Source organism: Salminus brasiliensis, chromosome 24 (genome assembly GCF_030463535.1).
Source record: "Salminus brasiliensis chromosome 24, fSalBra1.hap2, whole genome shotgun sequence".
Classification (NCBI taxonomy): Eukaryota; Metazoa; Chordata; class Actinopteri; order Characiformes; family Bryconidae; genus Salminus; species Salminus brasiliensis.
This window is the reverse complement of record NC_132901.1, coordinates 4,009,486-4,033,639: the sequence shown is the minus strand read 5'-3', so window position 1 is coordinate 4,033,639 and position 24,154 is coordinate 4,009,486. Positions and strand designations below refer to the sequence as shown.

General features: G+C 44.2%; 1 protein-coding gene across 1 annotated transcript in view; it reads left to right on the top strand.

Annotated features, from left to right (window-relative positions):
- The window catches only part of dnah6 (dynein, axonemal, heavy chain 6), a 91,579-nt gene that overhangs the window by 2,248 nt on the left and 65,177 nt on the right, over nucleotides 1-24,154 (top strand). The window contains exons 3-35 of the mRNA XM_072669699.1: nucleotides 1-229; nucleotides 980-1,247; nucleotides 1,401-1,535; nucleotides 1,750-1,864; nucleotides 2,363-2,477; nucleotides 2,591-2,744; nucleotides 3,805-3,915; nucleotides 4,260-4,370; nucleotides 5,115-5,204; nucleotides 6,049-6,169; nucleotides 6,275-6,426; nucleotides 7,391-7,543; nucleotides 7,911-8,162; nucleotides 9,067-9,195; nucleotides 9,336-9,449; nucleotides 9,771-9,914; nucleotides 10,195-10,350; nucleotides 11,106-11,156; nucleotides 11,239-11,331; nucleotides 11,480-11,599; nucleotides 11,682-11,862; nucleotides 11,979-12,075; nucleotides 12,691-12,898; nucleotides 13,077-13,241; nucleotides 13,339-13,449; nucleotides 13,927-14,052; nucleotides 14,236-14,391; nucleotides 15,253-15,414; nucleotides 18,000-18,137; nucleotides 18,436-18,603; nucleotides 19,289-19,437; nucleotides 20,962-21,069; nucleotides 22,993-23,548. The exon at nucleotides 1-229 is cut by the window's left edge and continues 52 nt beyond it. Of these exons, the coding sequence (XP_072525800.1) occupies nucleotides 1-229; nucleotides 980-1,247; nucleotides 1,401-1,535; nucleotides 1,750-1,864; nucleotides 2,363-2,477; nucleotides 2,591-2,744; nucleotides 3,805-3,915; nucleotides 4,260-4,370; nucleotides 5,115-5,204; nucleotides 6,049-6,169; nucleotides 6,275-6,426; nucleotides 7,391-7,543; nucleotides 7,911-8,162; nucleotides 9,067-9,195; nucleotides 9,336-9,449; nucleotides 9,771-9,914; nucleotides 10,195-10,350; nucleotides 11,106-11,156; nucleotides 11,239-11,331; nucleotides 11,480-11,599; nucleotides 11,682-11,862; nucleotides 11,979-12,075; nucleotides 12,691-12,898; nucleotides 13,077-13,241; nucleotides 13,339-13,449; nucleotides 13,927-14,052; nucleotides 14,236-14,391; nucleotides 15,253-15,414; nucleotides 18,000-18,137; nucleotides 18,436-18,603; nucleotides 19,289-19,437; nucleotides 20,962-21,069; nucleotides 22,993-23,548 (5,138 nt within the window). The remainder of the gene's footprint in view (nucleotides 230-979; nucleotides 1,248-1,400; nucleotides 1,536-1,749; nucleotides 1,865-2,362; nucleotides 2,478-2,590; nucleotides 2,745-3,804; nucleotides 3,916-4,259; nucleotides 4,371-5,114; nucleotides 5,205-6,048; nucleotides 6,170-6,274; nucleotides 6,427-7,390; nucleotides 7,544-7,910; nucleotides 8,163-9,066; nucleotides 9,196-9,335; nucleotides 9,450-9,770; nucleotides 9,915-10,194; nucleotides 10,351-11,105; nucleotides 11,157-11,238; nucleotides 11,332-11,479; nucleotides 11,600-11,681; nucleotides 11,863-11,978; nucleotides 12,076-12,690; nucleotides 12,899-13,076; nucleotides 13,242-13,338; nucleotides 13,450-13,926; nucleotides 14,053-14,235; nucleotides 14,392-15,252; nucleotides 15,415-17,999; nucleotides 18,138-18,435; nucleotides 18,604-19,288; nucleotides 19,438-20,961; nucleotides 21,070-22,992; nucleotides 23,549-24,154) is intronic.

Genomic DNA, 24,154 nt, shown 5'->3' with positions numbered 1-24,154 from the left:
GAAGCTCGTCCAGGGGTCGCAGCGTCATGTTGGCACCCATTATCCACACCCCCTCACCACCCCTGTCCAATCCGCTGCTCTTCGGCTCTGTAGAAGAAGTTATCCGTGCTCATATTCGCTCCGCTTCTGAAATTGCACAGGTCATCCGGAACAACCCTCACCTGGGCTTCCTCTACATGACGTCTGCAGCCCCCAAATCATCCGTCAAATACGACGCATACAGCCTCAAGTAAGATTCACTATAGCAATTTTCACAGTTAACAATTTGATATGTACTTAAGGTGATTTAAAAAAAACAAAACATATGAAAAATGACTTATCATTTGTGATTTATCGATTTGATTGCAACAGTGAAAAAGCGCTTATCAGTCCGAACACTCAAAAACACAGAGCATACAACAAGAAGGACAGTCTTTATCTTTTACACACTGATCAGTTTTGTTTTTATGCCAGAAAATAGGAAGTTTATTGCTGAGGCTTTGAAATTTTCTCTATACACTGGTAAAAGTGATGAGCTGTAAAGAAGATCTAATATACATCACATTTTGTGAAGCTGATACTCAATTATGACACTGTATGATATCTAGTTATCTGTACCAAGGACACGCAGTGTCAGTGATGCAAAGCATCACTTTTATAATGCATCACAAGCTGCATGAGAATTATTGTTAAATATTGTCATATGTTTCTATTTTCCAACCCTTGTGTAAAGTCTTGTTCTGTATTTTACATTTCAGTACTTTACCTACTCCCATTTGTTAATTAGCTGATAGTTTAAACCTGGTTGCATATGTGTGGAAAATGTGCACAGCAGGCTTTTAAATAAGCTGAGAATTGATTTTGGTCAAAGTGTGAACAGGTGTTTTACTGACTCAGTTGTAATCAGTTAGAACTGACAATACAGAACTGCATACTTCATTATAGTCATCAGTCAGTGAGAACTATATGACCATGAATTTACTGGACATTTCTCTGCCAGGATCGTCACGTACGAGAACATCAACAAGTCAGACTACTACACGATCAGCACTCAGGGTGTGACACACTACTGCGAAGGCCAGGTGGACTTCCTGCCCCTTGAACGCTGGGAGCAAGAGTACCATTACCACAGGCGGCTTCTGCGAATCCCGGCCTTCGCCCTCTTCCGCAAGTGGAAGGCCTTCCGCGTGTGGCGCACCAACGTGCGCTCTAAAAACATCAACAAGTGCAAGAGGTCGCTGCAAGAGCGCCTCTTCATCATCAACGAGGTTAGAGAGTGTGTGTGAATGGCCTACGGGCTTGGAATCAGTGTTGATAGCGGAACAGATACTACAGATAAACAATGGCACAAATATATATCATATTTGTGCCATTTCACCACCTCTGCTTGTAACTGTACCGTGTGTAACACTGCTTTGCAGTCTCTGCGGCCGGCTCTGATTGACATCAGGGAGATGTGTTATCGCATCAGCGACATGGGACTGTGCAGAATGGAGAAGGAGCGTACATACACTCTGCAGGAGTTTCAGAGCGCCCAGTACAGTCAGCTCATAGAGGTGAGATCAGAAAATACTCTGAGACTACTTTGTGTGTATGTGTGTGGACAGTATGTCTTAAGAGCATGGTTGCCTCTAGTGCTGGCATAGCAACCACCAGCATGATGGAAAAGCTGTGTCCCAACAGCTAGAACTTTAACAAATCGAATAAATCTCTATTAACTCTATAACTAAAAAGTGTCATTTCCATGATTTAAACTGATGTGTGTTACAGGTGTCCTCTCGTTTAGAAGAGTTTAGAGAGCTGGTAAAGGAGGTAGCAGGGACTGCCTGCCGCACAGCCTTGCTAGAGGCTGGATACACACCTGACTATGGCAGCTTTGGAACTGGTATGTACACACAACCAAACCATTTAAATAACTTTCTGTGGTCCACATCTGGGCTAGACACTGCACATGGGGCCTCGGTGGGACTCATATGAGATTAGGGTGGGCTGGAACAAGGAGGCCCACTCAAATCCCCACTCAGACCCACTCAGTGCCCATGCCCACCTGGAACCCACCTAGACTTAGTTCCACCCATGTGAGCCCCACATGAGCTGGTTGGATCCAAAGTCTGTGGGAAGGTAGCTCTTCAAGAGCAGGATTGGAGACCATTGGTGTGAAAGGTCAGCTTTAAAGGGGTTCAGAGCTCAGAATTGTCCCAGTTTATTGGAGGTAAATGGTGGGTGGCGCAGCATAGTGGATAACACAGCTAACAGCACCACTGCCTACAGTGCAAGTTATTGGGCAAATATGAAATTAGTCATGGGAAGATCTGAAAGGTGCTCCTCTTGAACTTCTTATAACCTGTGTGTTTGCATGTGTGTGTGTGTGTGTGCATATTAGACGGAGCTGAAAGTAAACCACATGTTGATTTGGAGCTGACGTATGAAGAGACCTCAGAGAAGATGAGCTTCACAGAGCAGGCCAACAAGAGATACCACTGCAGTCGCCTTACCTGGTGAGTGTTTTACACATGTGATAAACATCTCAGTGTTGTCTTTGTGTAGCTGAATGTGTAGTTGTCCTATTGGTGCTGTTGTTGACCATGCTTGTGTATGTGTGTGTGTGCAGTTTTATCCGCCTGACTGATTATCTGATAATGAACACCATGCACGTGCTGGCCGTCTACTCCATCAGCAAGATACTGAGTGTGCTTCAGGAGCAGAACACACACACACCCTCACACACACTCATACAGAGCTGGGCTAGAAGCGAGGTCGACCAGGTGAGTGTGTGATGCTCGGTGATGCTTATTAGACACACTTCCTTTGTACTAACACTTTAACACTAACACATTAAAAGGGCCAGTAAAGAAGAACTAAGGAACCTTCAGTTGATGTAAATGTTCTTTACCATTTGAAAGATTCTTCACACTCGCACATCTCATAGTATACACCATCCTGTAGAAAAACAGACCATTTGATTGATCCTGTAACGGTTGCTTTTTTACTAATGAATGGTGTTTATGTGGTGCAGCAGCGGCCTGTAAATGTTTCTGATAAAATGGCCAGTGATTCTAGGCACAAGGTAGATGGAACAAATGTGTAAAAGGTTTAAAGTTGCTATTGTGTTTTTGTATCTGTGTGTAGGATGGTAAATGTGTGATACAGCCACTACATTTGTGTACATTTGTGGTGTGTACATGTCTACGTGTATATTGTATGTGTGTGTGTTTTACTACTATATATCTGTAGTAGAAAAACAGAGCAGATTTAGGGCTGGGCGATATGGTAAAAATACTTTATCACAATATTTAAAGAAATATAAATACACAATGTTTATCATGATTATTAAGGCTAAGGTTAGGTTTAGAGTTAATAGGGTTATGGTCAGGTTTGAGTTAGATTTACTCTAGGGTTAGGCTTGGGGCAGGAAAGGTTGTTGTTAGGATTAGGGTTAGGTTTAGAGTTAAAAGGGTTGAATTAGGTTTAGTTCAGGCTTAGGGTTAAGTAGGCTTATGGTTAGTGTAAGATTTAGGGTTAGTATGGTTATGGTTTGGATTAGTGGGGTAAAGGCTAGAGGTTAGGCTTTGGTTAAGGTTTATTAGGATTAGGTTTAGGGTTAGGTGGGTTATGGTTAGGGTTAAGGTTAAGTTTAGGGTTAGTGTAGTTAAGGTTAGGGTATGGCTTAGGGTTAAAATTTGAAATTTGATTTGGGTTAGGTTTAGGGTTTGTATGCTTAAGCTTAGGGTTAGAGTTAGTTTCAGGTGTAGATGGAACATCATAATGCAAAAATCATCGTTGGTCATCAGAACATATAGTAATATAACAATGTGTGTATTACAGGCCAGTGCACCAGAACAGGGTGCAGATGATTCATTTTTACCCATGTTCATCACAGAGCTGATGCTGGACACACACATGCTCTCCTTCCAGCCTTCCATCGATGACTTCCAGGTGTGTCTCTTAATATGTATGTACGCATTGGCCATTAGTAATGGAGGAAGCAAGACTTTCTGAAGCTTTAGAGCATTTCAAACGATAGCTTTGGGACGTGGTCCCAAAGTTAGTAAACACTGTAAACATCCCACACTGTATAAGAAAACCCAAAAACACATCTAAAACCTGGTTATTTTGAAATTACCTGCATATGTTTTGAGTTTCATAATAAATCTGCCCTTTAGGGGTTGTAATCATTAAAAATATAGATATGTGGTTCAGGAGTCTACTGGAGATGGTCTCCAATTTTCAGAAAAAGGGTACTTGTCCCATCAGTGTGTGTGTGTGAATGTGTATTTCAGGAGGGCATAGCAGAGATCATCTCCCATTTCCAGAAGACAGTTCTTTCTTTGGAGCCTCTGGTGCCTGACTGCTACTTTGAAGCCTTCACTCAGCCCATCATTAACAACAAGGTACAGCACTGCTGACCCTCGGCTCATTTTCTAATCACTTTCACTTGCAGACTTCAAACAATCTTTTTTTTTTTTTTTTTTACAATTTGTTTAGTCACATTTTCCCCTTTTCTCCCAATCTGGTACTGCCAATTAACCCACCCATCCGTAGCTCCCCCTAGCACTGGCAATCCTCCCACCACTAAGAGGGTAAGGACCTAACACATGTCTGCTCCAACACAAGTGAAACCAGCCACTGCCTATTTCCAAAATGCCGCCGAAGTGGCCAGGCAGCCGACACGCCACCACATTTGTTGATCACCATCCCACCTCATCCTCAACTCGCCAACTCATCCCAAAGTATTGGATAGAGCACCAACCATAATTCCAGAGAACACAGTTCTTCCACTGCTTCATAGCTCAATGCTGGGGGGCTTTACACCCCTCTAGTCCACACCTGGCATTAGGCAGCATGGTGCCAAAAGGTTCATGTTGACCAGAGGAGGATGGGTTATGGTTAGTAATTTTTGTGTCAGATGTTTAGAAGCATGGATTTTACAATAAAAGCCAACCCACATTTTTCTACATCACAACTAATTCCCAACCCAACATTAAGCTTAACGACACTACTGACACCCAGTAAAAACCATTACCTGACGCAATCAAAAATGTTTGAATCAGTGATAATTTGACCTAAGAAAAGCTAGTAAGAGCTTTAGTTGGTTAAATTCTGCATTTGTGTCTTTGTGCATGTGTGTGTTGCAGATAGAGGAGAAGACGTGTGGTGACGGTCCAAGTTTAGAGGCCACTCTTGAAGAGGACCAGCACCTGCAGGATGTCATCCACAACATCAAGGTCATCATCATTCCATCCATAAACCTGAAGCCATCATCAGCACACTGTTCTACACACACATGAAACTTCCATACATGCAAACAGATTTAAACATTTATTATAATGGGTGGATATAAAAATGAATAAATAAATAACAAACATACGTTTTCACATCTTGCGTGTCATGCATTATAAAGCGGTGGATACATAAGTGTGTGAAATATAGATTTTATGCATTTTAATCAATATACAGCATGTTTTAATAGTTATTAATAGTTTCATCATATATAATTATTATATCTGGTTTGTGCACAAATAAGGTGGATATGGATATTATGATTTTCAGTCTTCTGTGTTGCACAGATACATAAGCTACGTCTTCCCCTTAACAGTCGGAAAGTAATCATGATAAATAGTGGTCAATTACAAAATATAGATTGATTTTAAGTGGTCCCGGGACATGCTGCTGGAGTCCGAAAGAGCACAATTGGCCTCTCTCTCTCCCCTACATCACTTCAGTGTGATGCTGAAACGGGTCTCTGCTAGTCAATGCATCAGAGCCGGGTACCTGCTGCTTTCTTTCAAGTTCAGGGAGGTTGTGTCAGTCCAAACCCTTCCAGTGTCAGGAGCATTACATGTAAAAGGGGAAGAGTACACTGTTAAACTTAGTTTAAACCTCTTAAGGTGCTCTAAGTAACCTTTAAGTAACTATATATATATATATATATATATATATATACATAGGTATATAACAAGTGCACATTGTTCATAAACAATAAAACATATTAGCAGGCATAGTACAGTACATTTAACCTGTAACCGCTGGATCATGATGAAGCTATCTGTGGTTCCCTTTGTTTTCCAGGGTTCTGTTGAGTTCGCGTTTGATGCTGCTAAGACATACGCCGACACGTTTGAGCTGTTCCGACTCTTTTACAAAGAGAACGAAAGCCTGGACCTGAACACTCTTAAAGAACGAGACCATGGTACAGTTTTTCTCTGTTTGGTCTTTTTATGTGGACCTTCATAGCACTAACATTAATACATACTTAACCAAAAACCTAAAGATGGTGTATATTTGTGTGATACAGATGTGGCCTTTTTCGAGGAAAGCCTAGAGAAGTATCATCGACAGCATGAGGAAGCTTTGGCTATCAAGCCGAAGAGGCATCTGGGGATGCTCCTGGTGGACACCACACAGCTCAAGAGCAAATTGACCCCATCCCCACTGCGCTGCCTGGAGGTTACAAACACAGGACACACAGAATTCTAAATTTTGGGGGGTTTTATGATGTCAACACATGCGGCAGTACATACATATCAAAATATACATAGAGCTCAGGTGCATTTGGTAACTATGGACAAGCTTCTGGCAGAATTTTATTTGGATATTAAGCCACTCTTCTTATCCTCTCATTGGGAGAGATCAATTAAATTGTTTGGTTTCTTTACACAGACCTGACTTTCAAGCACTGTCCACATATTTTTGATAGGGTTGAGGTCAATACTTCCCAATTGTGTCCAAGTCCTCCTTCTTCATGATTCCATCCACTTTCTGCAACGTAGGCCTAACAGCTTCCTGACGCTTCAAGGTTATGGTAGACCTGTGTATTGGAGGTTCTTGGGTTGTTCCTGACCATCTGAACCAGTTTCCTCTTACCTGGTTGATAAGGTGTTGATAGGTGGTTCCTGTGATTCACATGGTTGCTATGGTATCTTAGGCAATTAGATAGAAGTAGTTAGATGGTGTTTATTTTGGTGACGCACATGATTTCAAATGGATTGCTTGCTGGTTACTATGGTGCCCAAGTGGTGGATGTTGTTAGAATGTGGTTGCTGTGGTATCTCTGGTGGTTGCTAGGATGTTGTTAGGTGATCACTACATATGGTGATGTAAAACTTGTTTGACTGTAGACAGCGACTCTGGTGCTCCAGCAGCTTCTAGGCCATGGCAGGCCTGTGTCTTGGTGGTTTTTGGGTTGGTGGTTCTTGGGTCCTGACAATCTGAACCAGTTTTGTCTTATCTAAAGGGGGCAGTTGGGTTTTTTTTCCAGATATGTGAATAATACAAGCTTCTAAACTTGCTTTTGATTAGTGATTATCATAATAATATGCTTTTAATATAAACAGAACTGTCGAGAGTTATGTTTAAGTCACAGTAATCAATATAGATCAAATACGTAACAACTGACTTCTGCCCCCCGCAGGCCGTTAATGACATGCTGCCTTTGCTGGCCAAGAGGAAGATGGATGCTATCATCGCTGAGGCACAGGATGCCCAATTTAAACTGGAGCTTGTTCCCACGACCACCACTGAATACGCCAACTCCCTCACCTTTCTGGATGAGATCCAGGAACGGGTAAGAAGCGCATACACACTTTGTATGTCTTATGTTAGGTTATGTGGCTCAGCGGTTAGAGCGCCGGGATATCGATAACAGGGTTGTGGGTTCGATTCCCGGTCTCGGCAAGCTGCCGCTGTTGGGTCCTTGAGCAAGGCCCTTTACCCTCTCTGCTCCCCGGGCGCTGGAGTTGGCTGCCCACCGCTCTGGGTGTGTGTGTACTCACTGCCCCTAACACATGTGTGTGTGAGTGTGTGTTCACTACCAGATGGGTTAAATGCGGAGGACACATTTCGCTGTACAGTCCACACTGTACAGTGACAAATACGTGCACCTTTACCTTTACCTTTACCTTTAATTTGATCATTTAATCTTTTTCTTTCAGATTGACGAGCTGAATGAACAGATGGAGACGGTGTGTCTGATGTACAAGCTGATTGACAGATACTCTGTGCCCACGCCTCCAGAAGACTTTGCAGTGTTCGCGACCCTGAGGCCGTCCATAGCAGCTGTGAAGAACTCAATTGATAAAGCGGTGGGAGAGAGAGATGCCAATGTGGGCAACTTCTGTCAGCACCTGCAGCAAGACATCAGCGAACTCAACAAGGAGGTGATGAATGTCAGGCAGAGTGCAGAGGTAAGACTACAGATAGACCCTCCAGCTCCTAAATGTTTGATTGGATTAGGGGTGCTTTCGATTCAATGTGCAGTCTTCAGATAGCATCCAGCTTTTGCCCATAGAAAATAATAGTGAACCTGTTGTTAGTACTGTAATAACACCTTTGAAGCCATGTGGGATACAATAGAAACCACAAAGCAATCACCTTAAAACACCATTACAACAATCTATCAACCACCTGGGAAGACAACCAGCAAACAACGGCCACAAAAGTGGGTTACCAAAGCATATACCTAACAACATCTTCGTAGCCACCCAGCATACCACCGCAACCACAAAGAGACCACCTTGAATAGCAAAGCAGCCATCTAGCAACACTCTAGCAAGACATGGCATCGCCACTAGTTAGCAGCACCCTATTAACCATCCAGCAGCCACCTGGGATAAGATAAAACTTCATGCAACAGCCTGCAACCATGTGGGTTACCAAAGCAAACACCTATCATAGAAATGTGCAGGGGATCCTCTAGGACCTGAGTTGGAAAACACTGCAATAAAGATCCCATAGCAAACACCTGGGGCACCATAGCAACCACCTAGCAACCAGATTGCTGCAGCTACGCAATCACTCTATCACCCTCACTCTCACTAAGAACCAGTTGTAATGAGTAACCGTGGCTCAGAGCAAGTGGGCAGAGCCAGGAGAGGGGGGTTATTCCAGTGACTAGTCCATCTTACATTCATTCCGTCCATTATTGGGCTCCCTCCTTATCTTTGAGGTTCTTATTTATGTCTAAAAATGTGTTGATCTCAAAGACATTAAACATTTGAACCCTGTTTGTTACATAAACCTATTCAGGGGTGAATTTGAGGCTGTCTGGCCAGTTCATATGGCTTCAGTTGTTTTGCTGCCACTTTCCAGAACGGGCAGATTCTGGACATCAGTGCCGATCGGGGAAAAGTGCGCATGCTGCTGGGAGAAATCCAGATCTCCATAGATGAGCTGCAAGGACAAGCATTCAGCTACAAGTCCTACCAGAAAAACTTTAAGGTCAGTGGGTCATTCTAACCACCAGATGGCACTGTAACTGCACTAGCATCTATGCTGTGAGTTTCTTTAACCCTTGTTCTGTGTGGACATCTCTGGGTGTGTTTGTGTACATGTTTATCTGTGTATATGCATGTATATAGGTGGAGGTGACCAAGTATGAGTCCCTGGAGGAGCTGAGTGCTGAGGTTAAGCTCAAGCATTTGATGTGGGATGCACTGGAAGAGTGGGACGGCCTGCAAAACGGCTGGATGCAGGTCAGCTTCACCCGGAAACATGCATTCTTTGACCCGTTTTCGTCCCAGATGTTAATACACTATATGTCCAAAAGTTTGTGGACACCCTCTCTAATGAATGCATGCAGGTACTTTCATGTCGAACCCATTGCTAGTATAAATCGAACCCAAATCTAGTAGAAAGCCTTAATCCCTGGACAGTAGGGACAGTTACTCTTAACAACAGTAAGCAAGTGTCCCAAAACATTTGTCTGTACAGTGTATGTTAGGATTTTACACCAGAATCTGCTTGTTATGTGTCTTTAATAATCACCCATGGCTTTTCATGTGTGGCATTTGCAGAGCAAGTTTGATGAGCTGGACCCAGAGCTGCTGAGTGCTCAAGTGAATAAGTATGGAAAGTATGTGACCCAGCTGGAGAAAGGGCTTCCACCCAACAGCGTTGTACCTCACCTCAAGGCTGGCGTAGATTTCATGAGAGAAAAGGTGGGTGGGGCTTTTCTATTCCTTTACTGGATTAGTCCAAACAAGTGACTTGCATTATTTTTCCCGATGAGAATAGTCATCAGTCATTTGTTTATTATGACAGCTGATTTCATGGTGATACAGCTGCATAGTCTATGCATATTCATGTATTCATAAAGCCAGCCCAGTTTGGAAAAGGATTCAGAATTTCGGACATCCCTTGGTGTTTTGTTTACTGTTTTATCTTTAATCCCTGAAATCTGTCTGTGTTTGTCTATTTTGTGTGTCTGTGTGTGTATAGCTGCCAGTGATTGGTGACCTGCGCAACCCGTGTCTGAAAGCTCGTCATTGGGAGATTCTAGAGAGCATAGTAGGTTCCAGCCTGCTGGAGAAACCACTCACGCTCAGCGCCCTTCAGGAGCTCAACATCTTCACCTACAGTCATGAGATCCAGGAGGTCAGTCAGAAAGATATAGATATGGATAGGGATTATAGGGATGGATGAGTCGATTAATGAATAATTGGATGGATGGATACTTGGGTGGATTAATTGCAAGGATGGGTCTAGTCATGGATGGTGCGTTAATGAATGTAAAGTATTGATGATAGATGCATGGACAGATGGATGGACAGTTGGATGGAATGAACACAGGATGAAAAACATAGTAAAAAGATAATGGATGGTTGAATTGATAGAAAGCATGGATGACAGATAGATGTATGGGCATAAGCATGGAAAGGTGAGTGGATGAATGAATGGATTAGTAGATTTCTGGATTGCATTGGCAGGTAGGTGGATGGATATGTGTGTCGATGGATAGATAAGTGGATGAGTGGGCAGATGGATGGCTGGATTACATGGAAACGTCTAATTATGGATGATATGTGAATGGGTGTAAAGCATTGATGATGGATGCATGGGCAGTTGGATGGAAGGCAGTATGGATGGAAACCATGAAAGATGGATAGGTGGGCATAAGCATGGAAGGGTGGGTGGATGAGTAAATGGCTGGTTTGAGTCGGTGGGTAGGATAAAACATCAGTAACAGGTAGACATATGGCTAGATTTCATCTTGTATCTGCTATCCCTTCTGGAGCTATGAAAGATCCCTTTATGGGCACTGTGAAAGGCTTAGTCGAGTGAAAAGCCGGATGGATGTGTGTGTTGATAGAGCTGTTCTGTATGACCTCTCGTCTTGGTCTCTTCTCCAGGTGTCAGGTCAAGCATCAGGAGAGGCAGCTCTGGAGGCGGTTCTGAAAAAGGTAATTGTGGTCATGTGTTCTTCTCTGAGTCCATGTGTTTGAACAGGCTTTAGCATATTTCCAATGTTCAAACTGTTGCTAGGTTGAGGACTCGTGGAAGACGACTGAGTTTGTGGTCTTGTCACATCGAGACTCTAAAGACGTGTTCATTCTCGGAGGGACAGACGATATCCAGGTGAGACCCACTTGTGGCTTTCTAGTTTAGTCGTGGTCAGCTTTCCTTCTAGCACCCTAATGAATGCATTTGTAAGTTGCTATAGCCTGCTGATATAGTAAATAGTCACTCACTGAGATGTGTATTGTGTGTTTGTGTATGTGTACAGGTGTTGTTGGATGACAGCTCCATTAATATGGCCACGGTGGCATCCTCACGCTATGTGGGTCCCATCAAATCCAGAGTGGACGAGTGGCAGAGACAGCTCGCCCTGTTCAGCCAGACCCTGGTAATTAAATTCAGTCTCTGATCAGACTGACCTCACTTAGAAATCCGACATGAGATGCTTATGTCTCTATCTTTCTCTGTAGGATGAGTGGTTGACGTGTCAGAGAAACTGGCTGTATTTGGAGAGCATATTTAGTGCACCTGATATTCAGAGGCAGCTTCCTGCCGAGGCCAAGATGTTCCTGCAGGTGGATAAGTCCTGGAAGGAGATCATGAGGAAGGTCAACCGTCTGCCTAATGCTCTGCGTGCAGCCACACAACCGGGTACAGCATCCATAGCCAGACATGTTGTAATCATATATACAGTGGCATGCAAAAGTTAGGGCACCCCAGGTTTAGCAACGTGCTAAAGTCTTACATTAAACGCTTTCGTGCCTCAGGGCTTCTGGAGATCTTCCAGAACAACAATGCTCTACTGGACCAGATTCAGAAATGCCTGGAGGCCTACCTGGAGTCCAAGAGAGTCATCTTCCCCAGGTGTGTACATTGATACATGCACAATGCATCTTTCACTTTTAGCGGATACGTTTTAGGGTGCTTTTATACTAGTTGGGTTCCTTGATCAAGAAACTAGCAGGAAAAATCTAGCGTAACTTGAGCATCTGGACCCTTATTAAATCCCATGGTCTTGATATCCCTAGTGAACCACATTTATGATAACGTACACAAGTTCTTTACAACATATGGTAAGATTGTGAAATGTAACGTTACTATTGCTGAGTTCCAACTCGCATGTCTTTACTTTACAATCACACCAATCAATGCGATTCTGATGGTGACTAATTTTGAAAAGCTGTGTAATGTGTGATTTGGGACACAGCCGCGCTAATCTAAAGTGTCAGACGCAGTTAAAGCGCAGAAACGTGGGCGGATCTGTAGGGAGACTTATAACACAACCATGTTGTGACCTCACTCCCTGTGCTTGAATCACACACCCTTCATAGCAAATCACCCGCTTGTTCATACTAAGTAGGTTTGTCCTGATCTGATCTGAGATCATCAACATGGGCACTAGTATAGCGTAGTGTTACAGAAGGCTCATTCACTCCAGTTGAAAATGTACAAGTCTCCTTGTGTCCATGCATGCATCAGGTTCTACTTCCTCTCAAACGATGAGCTGCTGGAGATCCTGGCACAGACACGGAACCCGCAGGCCGTGCAGCCTCACCTCAGGAAGTGCTTTGATGCGATCGCCCGACTGGAGTTTGCCTTGCTGCCCCCTGCCACGCCTGGTGAAGCTGAGACGGGGAAACACTATAGCAACGACGTCCTGGCCATGATCTCACCCGAGGGAGAGAAGGTCTGTTGCCAGCTTTCAAACAACCCACAGAATCATCCCCTTTGTCACAGCAATAAGCCAACCACAGCTGGTCAGACATTCAGCCAGCAAACTGCATAACGTTCTGCAGCAAGTACCTTTAGTAACTAAACATATCGATTTTTTTTGTGTGTGTGTGTGTGTGTGTGTGTGTGTGTAGGTGGCGCTGGGGAAAGGGCTGAAGGCTCGTGGTAATGTGGAAGACTGGTTGGGAAAGGTGGAGGAGGCCATGTTCTCCTCTCTCAGACGTCTGAGCAAGGCTGCTATTGCTGACTACCAGAGCAAACCACGAGTGGAGTGGGTGGTGGCTGGACACCCCTCCCAGGTGTGTGTGGTAAAAGGACCTCAGTTCACAGCCCAAGGCTATTCTGCAACGGTGGACATTAAGACTGGACATTTCCCTCTTTCTGTGCACTCTGTAGGTGGTGCTCACCATCTCCCAGCTAATGTGGTGCAGGGACATGGATAACTGCCTGGAGGGAGACCACGACCACTTCCAGGCCCTGCAGCAGTTTGAGCTCACCAACTTTGAGGTGTGTGAGTCAATGTCTGCGTTTGATGCACTTTTAAAGAAACTCCACCCTTAGTTCAGGTGACCCAAGAACAACCACTGCAGTAATGCTGATGGAGACTCCTAAAGTCTTTATAAAGTACCTGTTCCAGAAGCTTAGCTTGTTGCTAAGAAACACTTAAATCCTCATAGCCTGGCTAGCAGAAATTAGCCTTACTGCAGCAGTAGTCATTTCTGGCTGAGATATGCTAGAGCATGTCTGTATTTAGCAGGTCTTTGTTGTTACCCACACAGCTAACTTGAGGTTGCGCTAGACTTTCTTTCATAATCTATTATTGCCCTCATGTTCATTTTTAATCATTTAATTTCATTAATTATAATAATAATCATCATCATAAATAATAATAATTATTATTATCTTCTCATGTCACTTCCTATTTGCATTGTTCATATGATTGTCGATAATTCAAGGTGTGTGTGTGTGTGTGTGTGTGTACAGAGGCTCAATGCTTTGGCTGCTCTAGTGCGAGGCGATTTACCCAAAATTCATCGGAACATCATCACAGCGCTGATCACCGTGGACGTCCACGCCAGAGACATTGTGACTGAACTCGTCAAAGAAGGGGTGCGACACTGTGTTTGTCTCCTTACTTTGGGCACCATATTGCTAATGCCATGTTATGCTGTTTTCCCAGATGCAGTTCCATTACATGCTTTTGGGAAATGTGCATGTTAACAGCCCAGCACTGAATGCACAACACATTGCGTCTTTGAATCACACTAAATATATTTCTGCATATTCGTACAGGTGGACTCGAGCGGTAACTTTGAGTGGCAGAGGCAGCTGCGCTACTACTGGGATGTGGACCTGGATAACTGTGTGGCCCGCATGGCTCTGTCTCAGTACATCTACGGATATGAATACCTGGGAGCCTGCCCACGCTTGGTCATCACCCCACTCACGGTAATGGCTTTGCCTTGCGTTTACTATTTAGACATTTTGGTAAATATGAGGTCCTGAATTGGAAGCTGCATGTGAATACCCTCTCAAGTCATAGTTTCTGGTGGGGAATTCCGATATCATTTTGATACCCGAGTTAAGGTGACCTTTAACCTTTCCAACTAGTAAGTGAAAGTCCATAGTGATAGCATGTCGACTCAACATCAAGTACCAGCTGCCTGCCTCACCCAGCATCACTACTGCTGTGTTAGCATTGCTATTGTGGTGTTGGCTTCGTTACTGCGCCAGCTGCTGGTGTTGCCCAGCATTGCCCAGCATCACTATCGCTGCGTTACTCGCAAGCCATGTTCATTGGGTCCTGGGCCCTTCACATCTAGACTTTGGTGCAAAACTCCCCTTTGTTGAAATGCCATTGACGATTCCATGCAGCCAGTGGTCCGGCAAAACTAGGCTTACCTGTTTTTTCTTGCTTGACTCTAGAAGTATTATCCTCTAGAGGAAAATGTAGTCACAATAATACGTAATGCAGGTTTATTACCTATTTACAATGGTACAGATTGCAATTGCTAAAATTCAGTGGTATCTGTGCAACCTGTGGCAGTGGTTTTTCACTGAGGTTAAGATCAGGGCACTGTAGGGGCCATGAAAAACACTTATAGCTTGCACCCCTTGAGAGAGTCCACTGAAGAATTTGAGTTGTGCGTCCATGAAGGTCATGTTCGTGAAGGAGTCACTGCATAGTAGAACAGTGCACCACCTTTCCAGAGTCTGTTAAATACTGCCATTTCTTAAATACATAACAAACTGAAGAAACCTTCTGCTTATTTATGTGTGTATCGTTTTGCGTTGTCTCTTGGTTTTCAGGACCGTTGCTACCTGTGTCTGATGGGGGCATTACAGTTGGACCTGGGTGGAGCTCCAGCTGGGCCTGCTGGCACAGGGAAGACTGAGACCACCAAAGACCTGGCCAAAGCCCTGGCCATCCAGTGTGTGGTCTTCAACTGCTCAGACGGGCTCGACTACAAGGTGCTTTGCTCCACACGCTCTCATTTGCACCAACTTTCTGTTAACATTTAAAATAAAATGAGTAAATTGTGGAGACTACAGCACCAGCAGACAGGGTGTGTTTTGGTCAGTGTCCTTGTGGACCTCAAGTAAATTTTAATGAGCTAATTAGAACCTATTTATTAGCCCACAGTTCAGTTAGTCACTTTCATAACTGCATTACTGGCTTATATATAGCAACAATTTCATTGGCCCTAAAATAGATCCCTGTTGGACTCAATATGATATTCTAAACCAAATGATAACACAGTAGTTTCTTCATTAGGATTAATAGCTGAATAATTTAGACTAGGATTCAAGGGGTTAATACTGCTTGATAGCAGTAGCAATGTAGATGTAGGCAAGGGACAATATTTATATATATATTTATAATGAGACTTTTTTTATATAAAATTGGCTGTTCATGTGATGGGGAGAGGGGTAAAGCCTTCTTGTCCACCCAGAGAGAGAAGAAGGCCAATTGTCTGGTCTGGGACTCTTGGCCACGGGTGGTTGTGGCAATTGGCAATCTCCAGCATTAGGGCAAGGGCATAGACAGCTGCACTTTTCAGGAACATGGAAAAGTCTCAATTTGGTCATGTTTTTAATTGCCACCCAGTAGCTAGGACTCTACTAGCACATGATGTTAACGGCACTGGGAGGATGCAGGTAAGGCAGCTAACCACATCTTTTGGAACGGCTGTTTTTTTTGCAGTTGGTAAAGTTAAGTTAGCTAAAAGATGCCCAAACTGGCTAGCATAACACTGGGTGATGGGATAATTGGAGGCCAAATGGTGCCCAGGACTCCACTAATAGCTGCTGCATCATCAAGAATCAAACTGGCGAGCGTCACTAAGATGGTTGTGCCACTCAGAAGCTCCAAAAATGCTTTTTTTGTTTTTCTGTTCCGTGTAAAGCTAGTTTGCATTTGACATCACAGGTTTTTTTTTCTGGAAGGACTCAATGTTTCATTGAGTAAATCTAGTCTCCTTTACAACCTAATTAGGTCCCTCACTTCCCTTCCCTAGGTAATAATTCACTGGCAGCAGAGCGACTACAAGATAATATGAGGCACAGCCCCTGTTTATATCACTACACTGAGTACCCTTCCTCCCTTTATACTTTGCTGATTCATCATCCCTCTAGCTTCCAGACTTTCCTTGCTCTCTTTCTAGCAGCCCTTTATTGCATTATTGTGATATGATCTTTTCACTTTTTTTCTGTTGGAGCATGCTTGTGGAGCACTCACATCTGCTCAGTCAGAAATAAGTATCTACTTAAGTCCGACCAGTGTTTCTGCTGGCCAGTATCAATGGCTTTCTCAGAGCAGTGCGGTTATCCACCACAAGGGGGCAGCAATGTTTTACTTTACCCTGCAGGTCAGCATGCTGGTTTAGTGCAGTATAAATATAGTTTTGGTTTCAGTAAAGGAGGCACTGTGAAACGGTGAAAGGTGATAATGGATGTATTGTCCAGTAGTCCATAGATCAGTGGTGTAGATCTACTTTAGATTAATTGTCATCAGGTGACCCATGTTGTAATTCTCATCATCTCGTGTATCAGCCAGATTAGGACATCTGGGCAGTAAGGGTAGACTTACACCCCTACTCCACCTTATGCTCTATACCAGGGGTGTTTAATTAAAATTTATTAAGGTCCAGTCATACCAAGGATCCAGAACATCATAGACCCTGTTCACACCTGCCATTAAAATGCATCCTAGGTGATCCGATCATAAGGGGCCAGCACAAGGTACAGGTGTGAGAAGAGTACAGTGCAAACCACATTCGAAGGTGGTCAGAGACCCATATGACCACTTTATTTGGGTAGTGTGAACTCCAGAGCGCCCCGATGCAGCACTGCCCCCGTCCACACAAGCTAGCCGAGCTCTCTACAAAAACAAACTACCTACTGGATGAAGGCGATACTCTTGCTGAATTCATGTTTGTTCGTTTTTAATGATGTTCGGGCAGTTGGACCATCTGAGATTTCGGTGTGTATTCAGTCAGTGAATCACTGAATCGTTGAGTCACTAAATTGAACCATAGCCAAGTCGTTGACTTTACAAGTCAGCCTGCTCTTGTAACGTACAGTCATTGTTTAGCACTTCCTTTGGGGCTTGTTCGCTCTAGAGAAACACGAGCGAGGTGATGCAGTCGTTAGCGCTGCCGTCTGGTGTGTACGCTTCTCTTATTAATGCTTGAGCATAAGGCTGCGCTGACTGAATCATTGGCTGAGCAGCGTGCCTCACGCACACACTCCGTCTTTCCACAGTGTTCCTCTCTGGGGTACGAGAGAAGTTTTCCCTCAGAATAAATATGAGCACAATGTGATGGGAATGGCCAGGGTTTTAACTTTTCAATTAGAATCTCCTTTATTATCCTGCTGTCTGTACTGACTAATCGGGCCACTGGGAGTCGGTGCTACCTTTTTAAATGTTGCTTTAATTGAATGTGATTCATATAATTGAGCTTTTTTTTCACTTTGAAAAGTGGACACCTTTTGTAAGTCAGTACTAATGTTTTGGCTGATCAGTGTATATGTGTTTGTGTTTTTTTTGTGTGTAGATGATGGGGACGTTTTTCAGTGGCCTTGCTCAGTCTGGCGCCTGGTGCTGCTTTGACGAGTTTAACCGCATCAACATCGAGGTGCTGTCTGTCATTGCCCAACAACTTATAACTATCCGGAACGCCAAAGCAGCCAAGGTACCACACCAAGTGCAGTGATGATGTATAGATCTGATTTGATTATATACCAACTTCAGGTTCCTCGTAAACCCTAAAGACACTTCAGTTATATATAACATATATATTAATGTGATAGTATTTAAAGAAATATAAAGAATTGATGAATGTTTTCATAACATTTCATAATAAATGTCAGTGTTTTAATGGATTGAATGGAGTGAACCAGCACTTAGAGACAATATATAGATCGATATGGATGTTCACGAGTTCACAAATGTTTCTCTGTGTGTGTGTGTGTGTGTGTGTGTGTGTGTAGCTGTCTCGTTTCATGTTCGAGGGCAGAGAGATTAAGCTGGTGATGACCTGTGCGGCCTTCATCACGATGAACCCAGGCTATGCAGGCAGGACTGAACTACCAGACAACCTGAAAGCTCTCTTCAGACCCATCGCCATGATGGTGCCCAACTACGCCCTCATCGCTGAGGTGGGTTTGTGTCTGTGAAAGTGACCTAAAGGGCCCGAATCTTACCCTGGGTTAGTGTTAGGTCCACCTTCCTCGTCCACCTACGCTAATTGGCCATTTTATCAGAAACACCTACCGTACAGGCGCACTGTGTAGATGTAATTACTGGCCATCTGTTGCTGCGTAATAAATCAGCCAGCTTAGGACCACCAAAGGACCGCTGCTGACCTTCCTCAGCATAGCAATTACACTGACATGGTCATGGTGTGTGTGTGTGTGTGTGGGTGTGTGTGTGTGTGTGTGTGAGGTGTTGAAATGAATGCATCAGACAGGTTGGTAATGCTGTAGTGTTTAGACACGTCAGGGTCACTCCTCGGTTGAGAGTAGGTCCACCACCCAAATATATGCAGCCAACACAAAAAAATCTGATTTTTAAGGTCTGAAGAAGGTCTTGTCATGAAGGTTCTTCACCAGTTTAAATGTCCATCTTCTCATTAATATGGAACAGTTACAGTACAAGGTCAGTTTCTGACCACAGATAAAGGTTTGGAGGACAATGAGTCTCTAGGTGGAGGTGGATTTAGGGTTTTCTAATGTACCATGGAGGATACAGGCCCTTTACGATCTTCCATCACTTTACCAGTTCTTCTGAGCGAGCATCAGTGGCTTAAACTGTTACCTGCTCTCTCTCTTTCTCTCTATGCAGGTGATCTTGTATTCAGAAGGCTTTGAGTCCAGTAAGACTCTGGCAAGGAAGATGACTCAGATGTATAAACTGTGCAGTGAACAGCTCTCCCAGCAGGACCACTACGACTTTGGCATGAGGGCTGTCAAATCCGTTCTCGTCATGGCCGGGTACGCTGATCTGAGAGCAGTCTGAAGAGGGCTAAGTCCTGCTGCATTCTCCCTAAGGTCTCCGGAAGACCTGCTGTTAGGCCAGCTTTATTCGCTGCCGTTTGTGCCGAACGAAAAGCCTCCCTAGCATGGCTTGCACCGCTCTGTTGACTCATTTTGCATATTGTCGCTGTGGCAGGAGAACAGGGTATCTGTAAGCCGGTACATTCCATTACAGCGTTTGCCCTTTATACTGGAAATGTCATGATGAGTGGACTGGTAGAAATCTCGAACAGCAAAGCTTACAGTTTTCGGCCTCCTTTAAATGTGCACCCTTGTGCAGCGGTGACAGAATGCCAGTTAAACAAGCCTTTGACTGTTTTAGTTTAGGCCCCATAGGATAGTTTATTATACGCAGAATGGACAAAAGTATTGGGACAGCCGTTCATTCATTGTGTCTTCTCAAATTAAAGGTATTAAAAAACAGTTTATCCAGCTTTTGTCAGGTAACTGTCTATACTGTCCAGGGAACAAGGCTTTCTGCTAGATTTTAGAGGAGCATTGCTGTGAGGCTGTTGGATGATCACCACCCCACCTCAACCTCTCCCCAACTCCTCGCAAACGTTTTGGATGGAGCACCATCCATCATTCTAGAGAACACAGTACCACTGCTCCACAGCTCAATGCTGGGGGGGCTTTATACCCCTCTAGCCCACACCTGGCATTGGGCAGCATGATGCCAATAGGTTCTATAGGTTGATCTGCTCCAGAGAGTCCTATTCTATTGGCAGTATGTCTCTTCTACAGATAATGGACAAGCTGTGCGTGTGTGTTTTGTACATCTGTGTCAGCAGTGGGTACAACTTAAAGAAGCTGAATGTATTTATTAGAGGACACAGTGTATATTAGTCGGAGATAGTATAGCAAGGTTGTAAAAAATGGGCAGATTGATCCCAATTTAACCAAAGTACTGGGGAAAACAGAAGCTCTGCAATGACCTTGTGAAGCTCACAGCCCATTCTATCAGCTCCACTTCCCATACATGAGCACTTTGTAGTGCTGTAATTCCAAACTGTAGTCCATTTGTTTCTCTGCATACTTTGATAGTCTCCTTTTACCCTGTTATTCAATGGTCGGAACACACAGGACCACCACAGAGCACCATGTGAGAATCACTGCAATGCTGAGGATGAACGAACCACTTCCCAAATACTATCTGCTCTGCAGTGGTCTTGTGGGGTCCTGACCATTGAAAAACAGGGTGAAAGGAGGCTAGTAACGTAAAGTATGCAGAGAAACAGATGGATACAGTCTGGAATTGAAGATCTACACAGTGCTCCTGTATGGGAAGTGGAGCTGATGAAATGGGCCAAGTGCATTCCAAATCAGGGGTGATCATAATATTAAGTGTGTGTGTGTGTGTGTGTACATACAGATGAGTGAGTGTGAGCGATAGCTGGAGAGAAAGTTAATATGTGCAAATGTGTTTAAAACTCCTCCTGGGCCTAAATATGTGTTGTTTTTAATTGTACATGTGTTTTGCAGCTCTCTGAAGCGAGAGAATCCGCACCTGAGTGAAGATGTGGTGTTGATCCGAGCACTGCGAGACTCCAACCTGCCCAAGTTTCTCACTGATGACGCCATGCTTTTCGGGTAAACACACACACTCAGAAAGTCAGCCAAACACTATCTATGCATTTTCAGTAAACAGTAAACATCCAGCAGCCGGCTGTATAACTACTGTCGTTTGCCGGGAGGCTGAACCTAGGCCAGAGAAATGCTCTAATGTAAAAAAAAAAAAAAATCTAGTAAAGTGTTGTGCGGAAAAAATATATAGCATTTTATGCAAGGAATTGCAAAAATTGGCTGTAGAATTGTGGAATAATGCAATACACATACACTCCCCGAGACATTTATTATAAGACCAGTACACCTGCTCATTCATGCAATTATATAATCTGCCAATCAGATTAGTACTGATAGTACCACTCAGTACTAGATCAGTTCTGAGTGGGGCATGAGTGATGGTATTAGATGGGCTAGTTCCAGCATTTCTAGAACTCCAGTCTCTACAGTCTCTAGAATGGTGTAATACAGAAAACACACCCAGTGAGCGGTTCTGCAGACGGAAATACCCTGTTGATGAGAGAGGTCAGTAACAGAGACGGGTCAGATTGGTTGGAGCTGATCGAAAGGCTACAGTAACTCAGATGACCACTCTGTGGAATGCAGGGAACTAACCTGCCTATTCAACTATCGCTTGAATGCCACAGCCTATTTGAGTATTGCTGCTGATCGTGGGCATCCCTTCATGACCAGTTTACTGGTTTCATTAACATGACGAGGGGTTCACTGTTCTTCAGGGCTGGGTCTTCCACCAGGATTCCATGCCACCATAAACTGAAGCTGTTTTCAGAGCAAAAGAAGGCCCTACCCAGGGTAGTGTTCCTAACATACTGCTCGGTGAGTGTTAATAATACAACTCGCAGAACTCACCGCTTGTTACTTTTACATTTTTACTCAGAACTTTGGGACCTTTCTGATGTAGCTTAGTTGGATTATTTACCTTATTGCCAGTCGTTTGACTTATTCCCTGAATAAGTGCATTCCATATCAAGGAGAAAGAGAGTGACACTCTAAAGCTGAAGAACAAGCAGGCGCTTCATAAGCCAGATCAGACTTCTGCTGCGGCCCACAGTGAATCTCTACCAAGACCACACAGCAGCTTGAGTTCTTCCAGGCCTGGGATGTAAACTAAAGGCCTATGATCCGACTGCCGCTCAGTTAGGTCTGTGATGTGTGGTGGAGTGTGAAAACACACATGGGTTTGCACAAGCAATCCGCCGAGGACTAAGCTAATGAGTCACATTCTCTGTATGGCCCTGTACTCATATATTCGCCTCAGGCCAATTCAGATGCGGCGGTCTGTCTGTTTGAAAGAGAGAGAGAGAGAGAGAGAGAGATATTTTTATCCTGATCATGTGATTCCTTTTTCAGACTTACTCAATTCAAATGTTGATAAACATTATTTTTTTTTATATATTTATAATTCCGTATCCTAATCTAATGGCAGGCGATTCAAGGGAAGGGATGTAGGAATGGTCTAGACCAGATAAACATGGACTTATTGGCATCATGATTAATGCCATGTGTGGGTTAGAGAGGTATAAGGCCCCCCAGCATTGAGCTGTGGAGCAGTGAAACTGGTGGGGTGAGGTTGGGGATCATCCAACATCCTGACCATACTAACGCTCCTGATCGCTGAATGCAATCAAATCCTCACAGCTGTATTTCTACACAATCTAGTAGAAAGCCTTCTTCCCTGGACAGTAAAGATGGTTACTCCAAAAAAGCAGGATAAACTCATTTTTAAAACCCTTAATTTCAGAATAAACAAAGAATGAGTAGGTGTCCCAATACTTTTGTCCAGCTGTTTTCTGGTATTATTAACCTATTAACCACCTTCACGACTGCCTAGCAACAACCACCAAATACACCTAAAATGCTTTAAAGGTGTTCCTATTCCAGAAATTTGACTCTCTCTCATATTCTTCCCATCCCCACCCTCCTTCCTAGGGGTATACTGTCTGACCTTTTCCCTGGAGTGACCATCCCGGAGCATGATTACGGCGTGCTGCAGTCCACCATCCACGCTGCCCTTTGTGCCCGCTCCCTGCAGCCGCTGCCCAGCATGATCAGCAAAGTGATCCAGCTATACGAGACCATGCTGGTGCGTCACGGTGTCATGCTGGTGGGCCCCACCGGTGGCGGCAAGACCACCGTCTACAGGGTCCTAGCTGACGCCCTGCAGGCCCTTCACGAGGCCGGCCACAAAAACCCCTTCTTCCTGCCTGTCAAGACCTACGTGTTGAACCCGAAGTCAGTCAGCATGGGGGAGCTGTACGGCGAGGTGAACCCGCTGACTCTGGAGTGGAGGGACGGCCTAATGGCCCTGTGTGTGAGGGCGGGGGTCAACGACCCCAGCGACGACCACAAGTGGGTGATCAGCGACGGGCCAGTGGACGCACTGTGGATTGAGAACATGAACACGGTGCTGGACGATAACAAGATGCTGTGTTTGGCCAATAGTGAGAGGATCAAGCTCACACCCTCCATACACATGATGTTTGAGGTGAGTGCAGGCAGGGAAGCGGATCTCATAACACCACACCGTCACGCAAAAAAAATACACATGGAAGAGCCTGATGCTAAATGTCCTGCTGAGAGCGCAAAATTAGTTTTGTAATCCAACTTAAAACAGCATTATGTGAGAAATAGTGTCTTTTGCTCCTGAGCTCCCCCTACAGGTGAGGAGTGTAATTCACTGCAGTAAATGCTTATTGTGCTTTGAGCCCCCCCTCAGGTACTGCTCTTAATACGCATTCCTGAACAAGCTGAGAGATACTGAATGGCAGCTCCACCTGAGTTTCCTAGTGCAGTAGCAGCATTCCAGCCCAGATGGCAATGACCAAGACACCTATAGCATTTCCCTATTCCCTATTCTCCCTGTGTTTGCTCACATAGGCAAGTCTTTTAAATGATGTGACCCTAGTAGGAGATTGTACAGTTACTACGTATGGGGTAGTAAGTATGGGGAATTGAACCCTTGTCTTCCATGGGTAAGGAGGTGTTGTTACCCACTACACAACCAACACCAACCAAACGTTCCCTTCTTATGTCCCGGCTTGGAAAGCCAGGATCAGAGCACAGGCTCTGCCACAGACTCTGCCCACTGGGC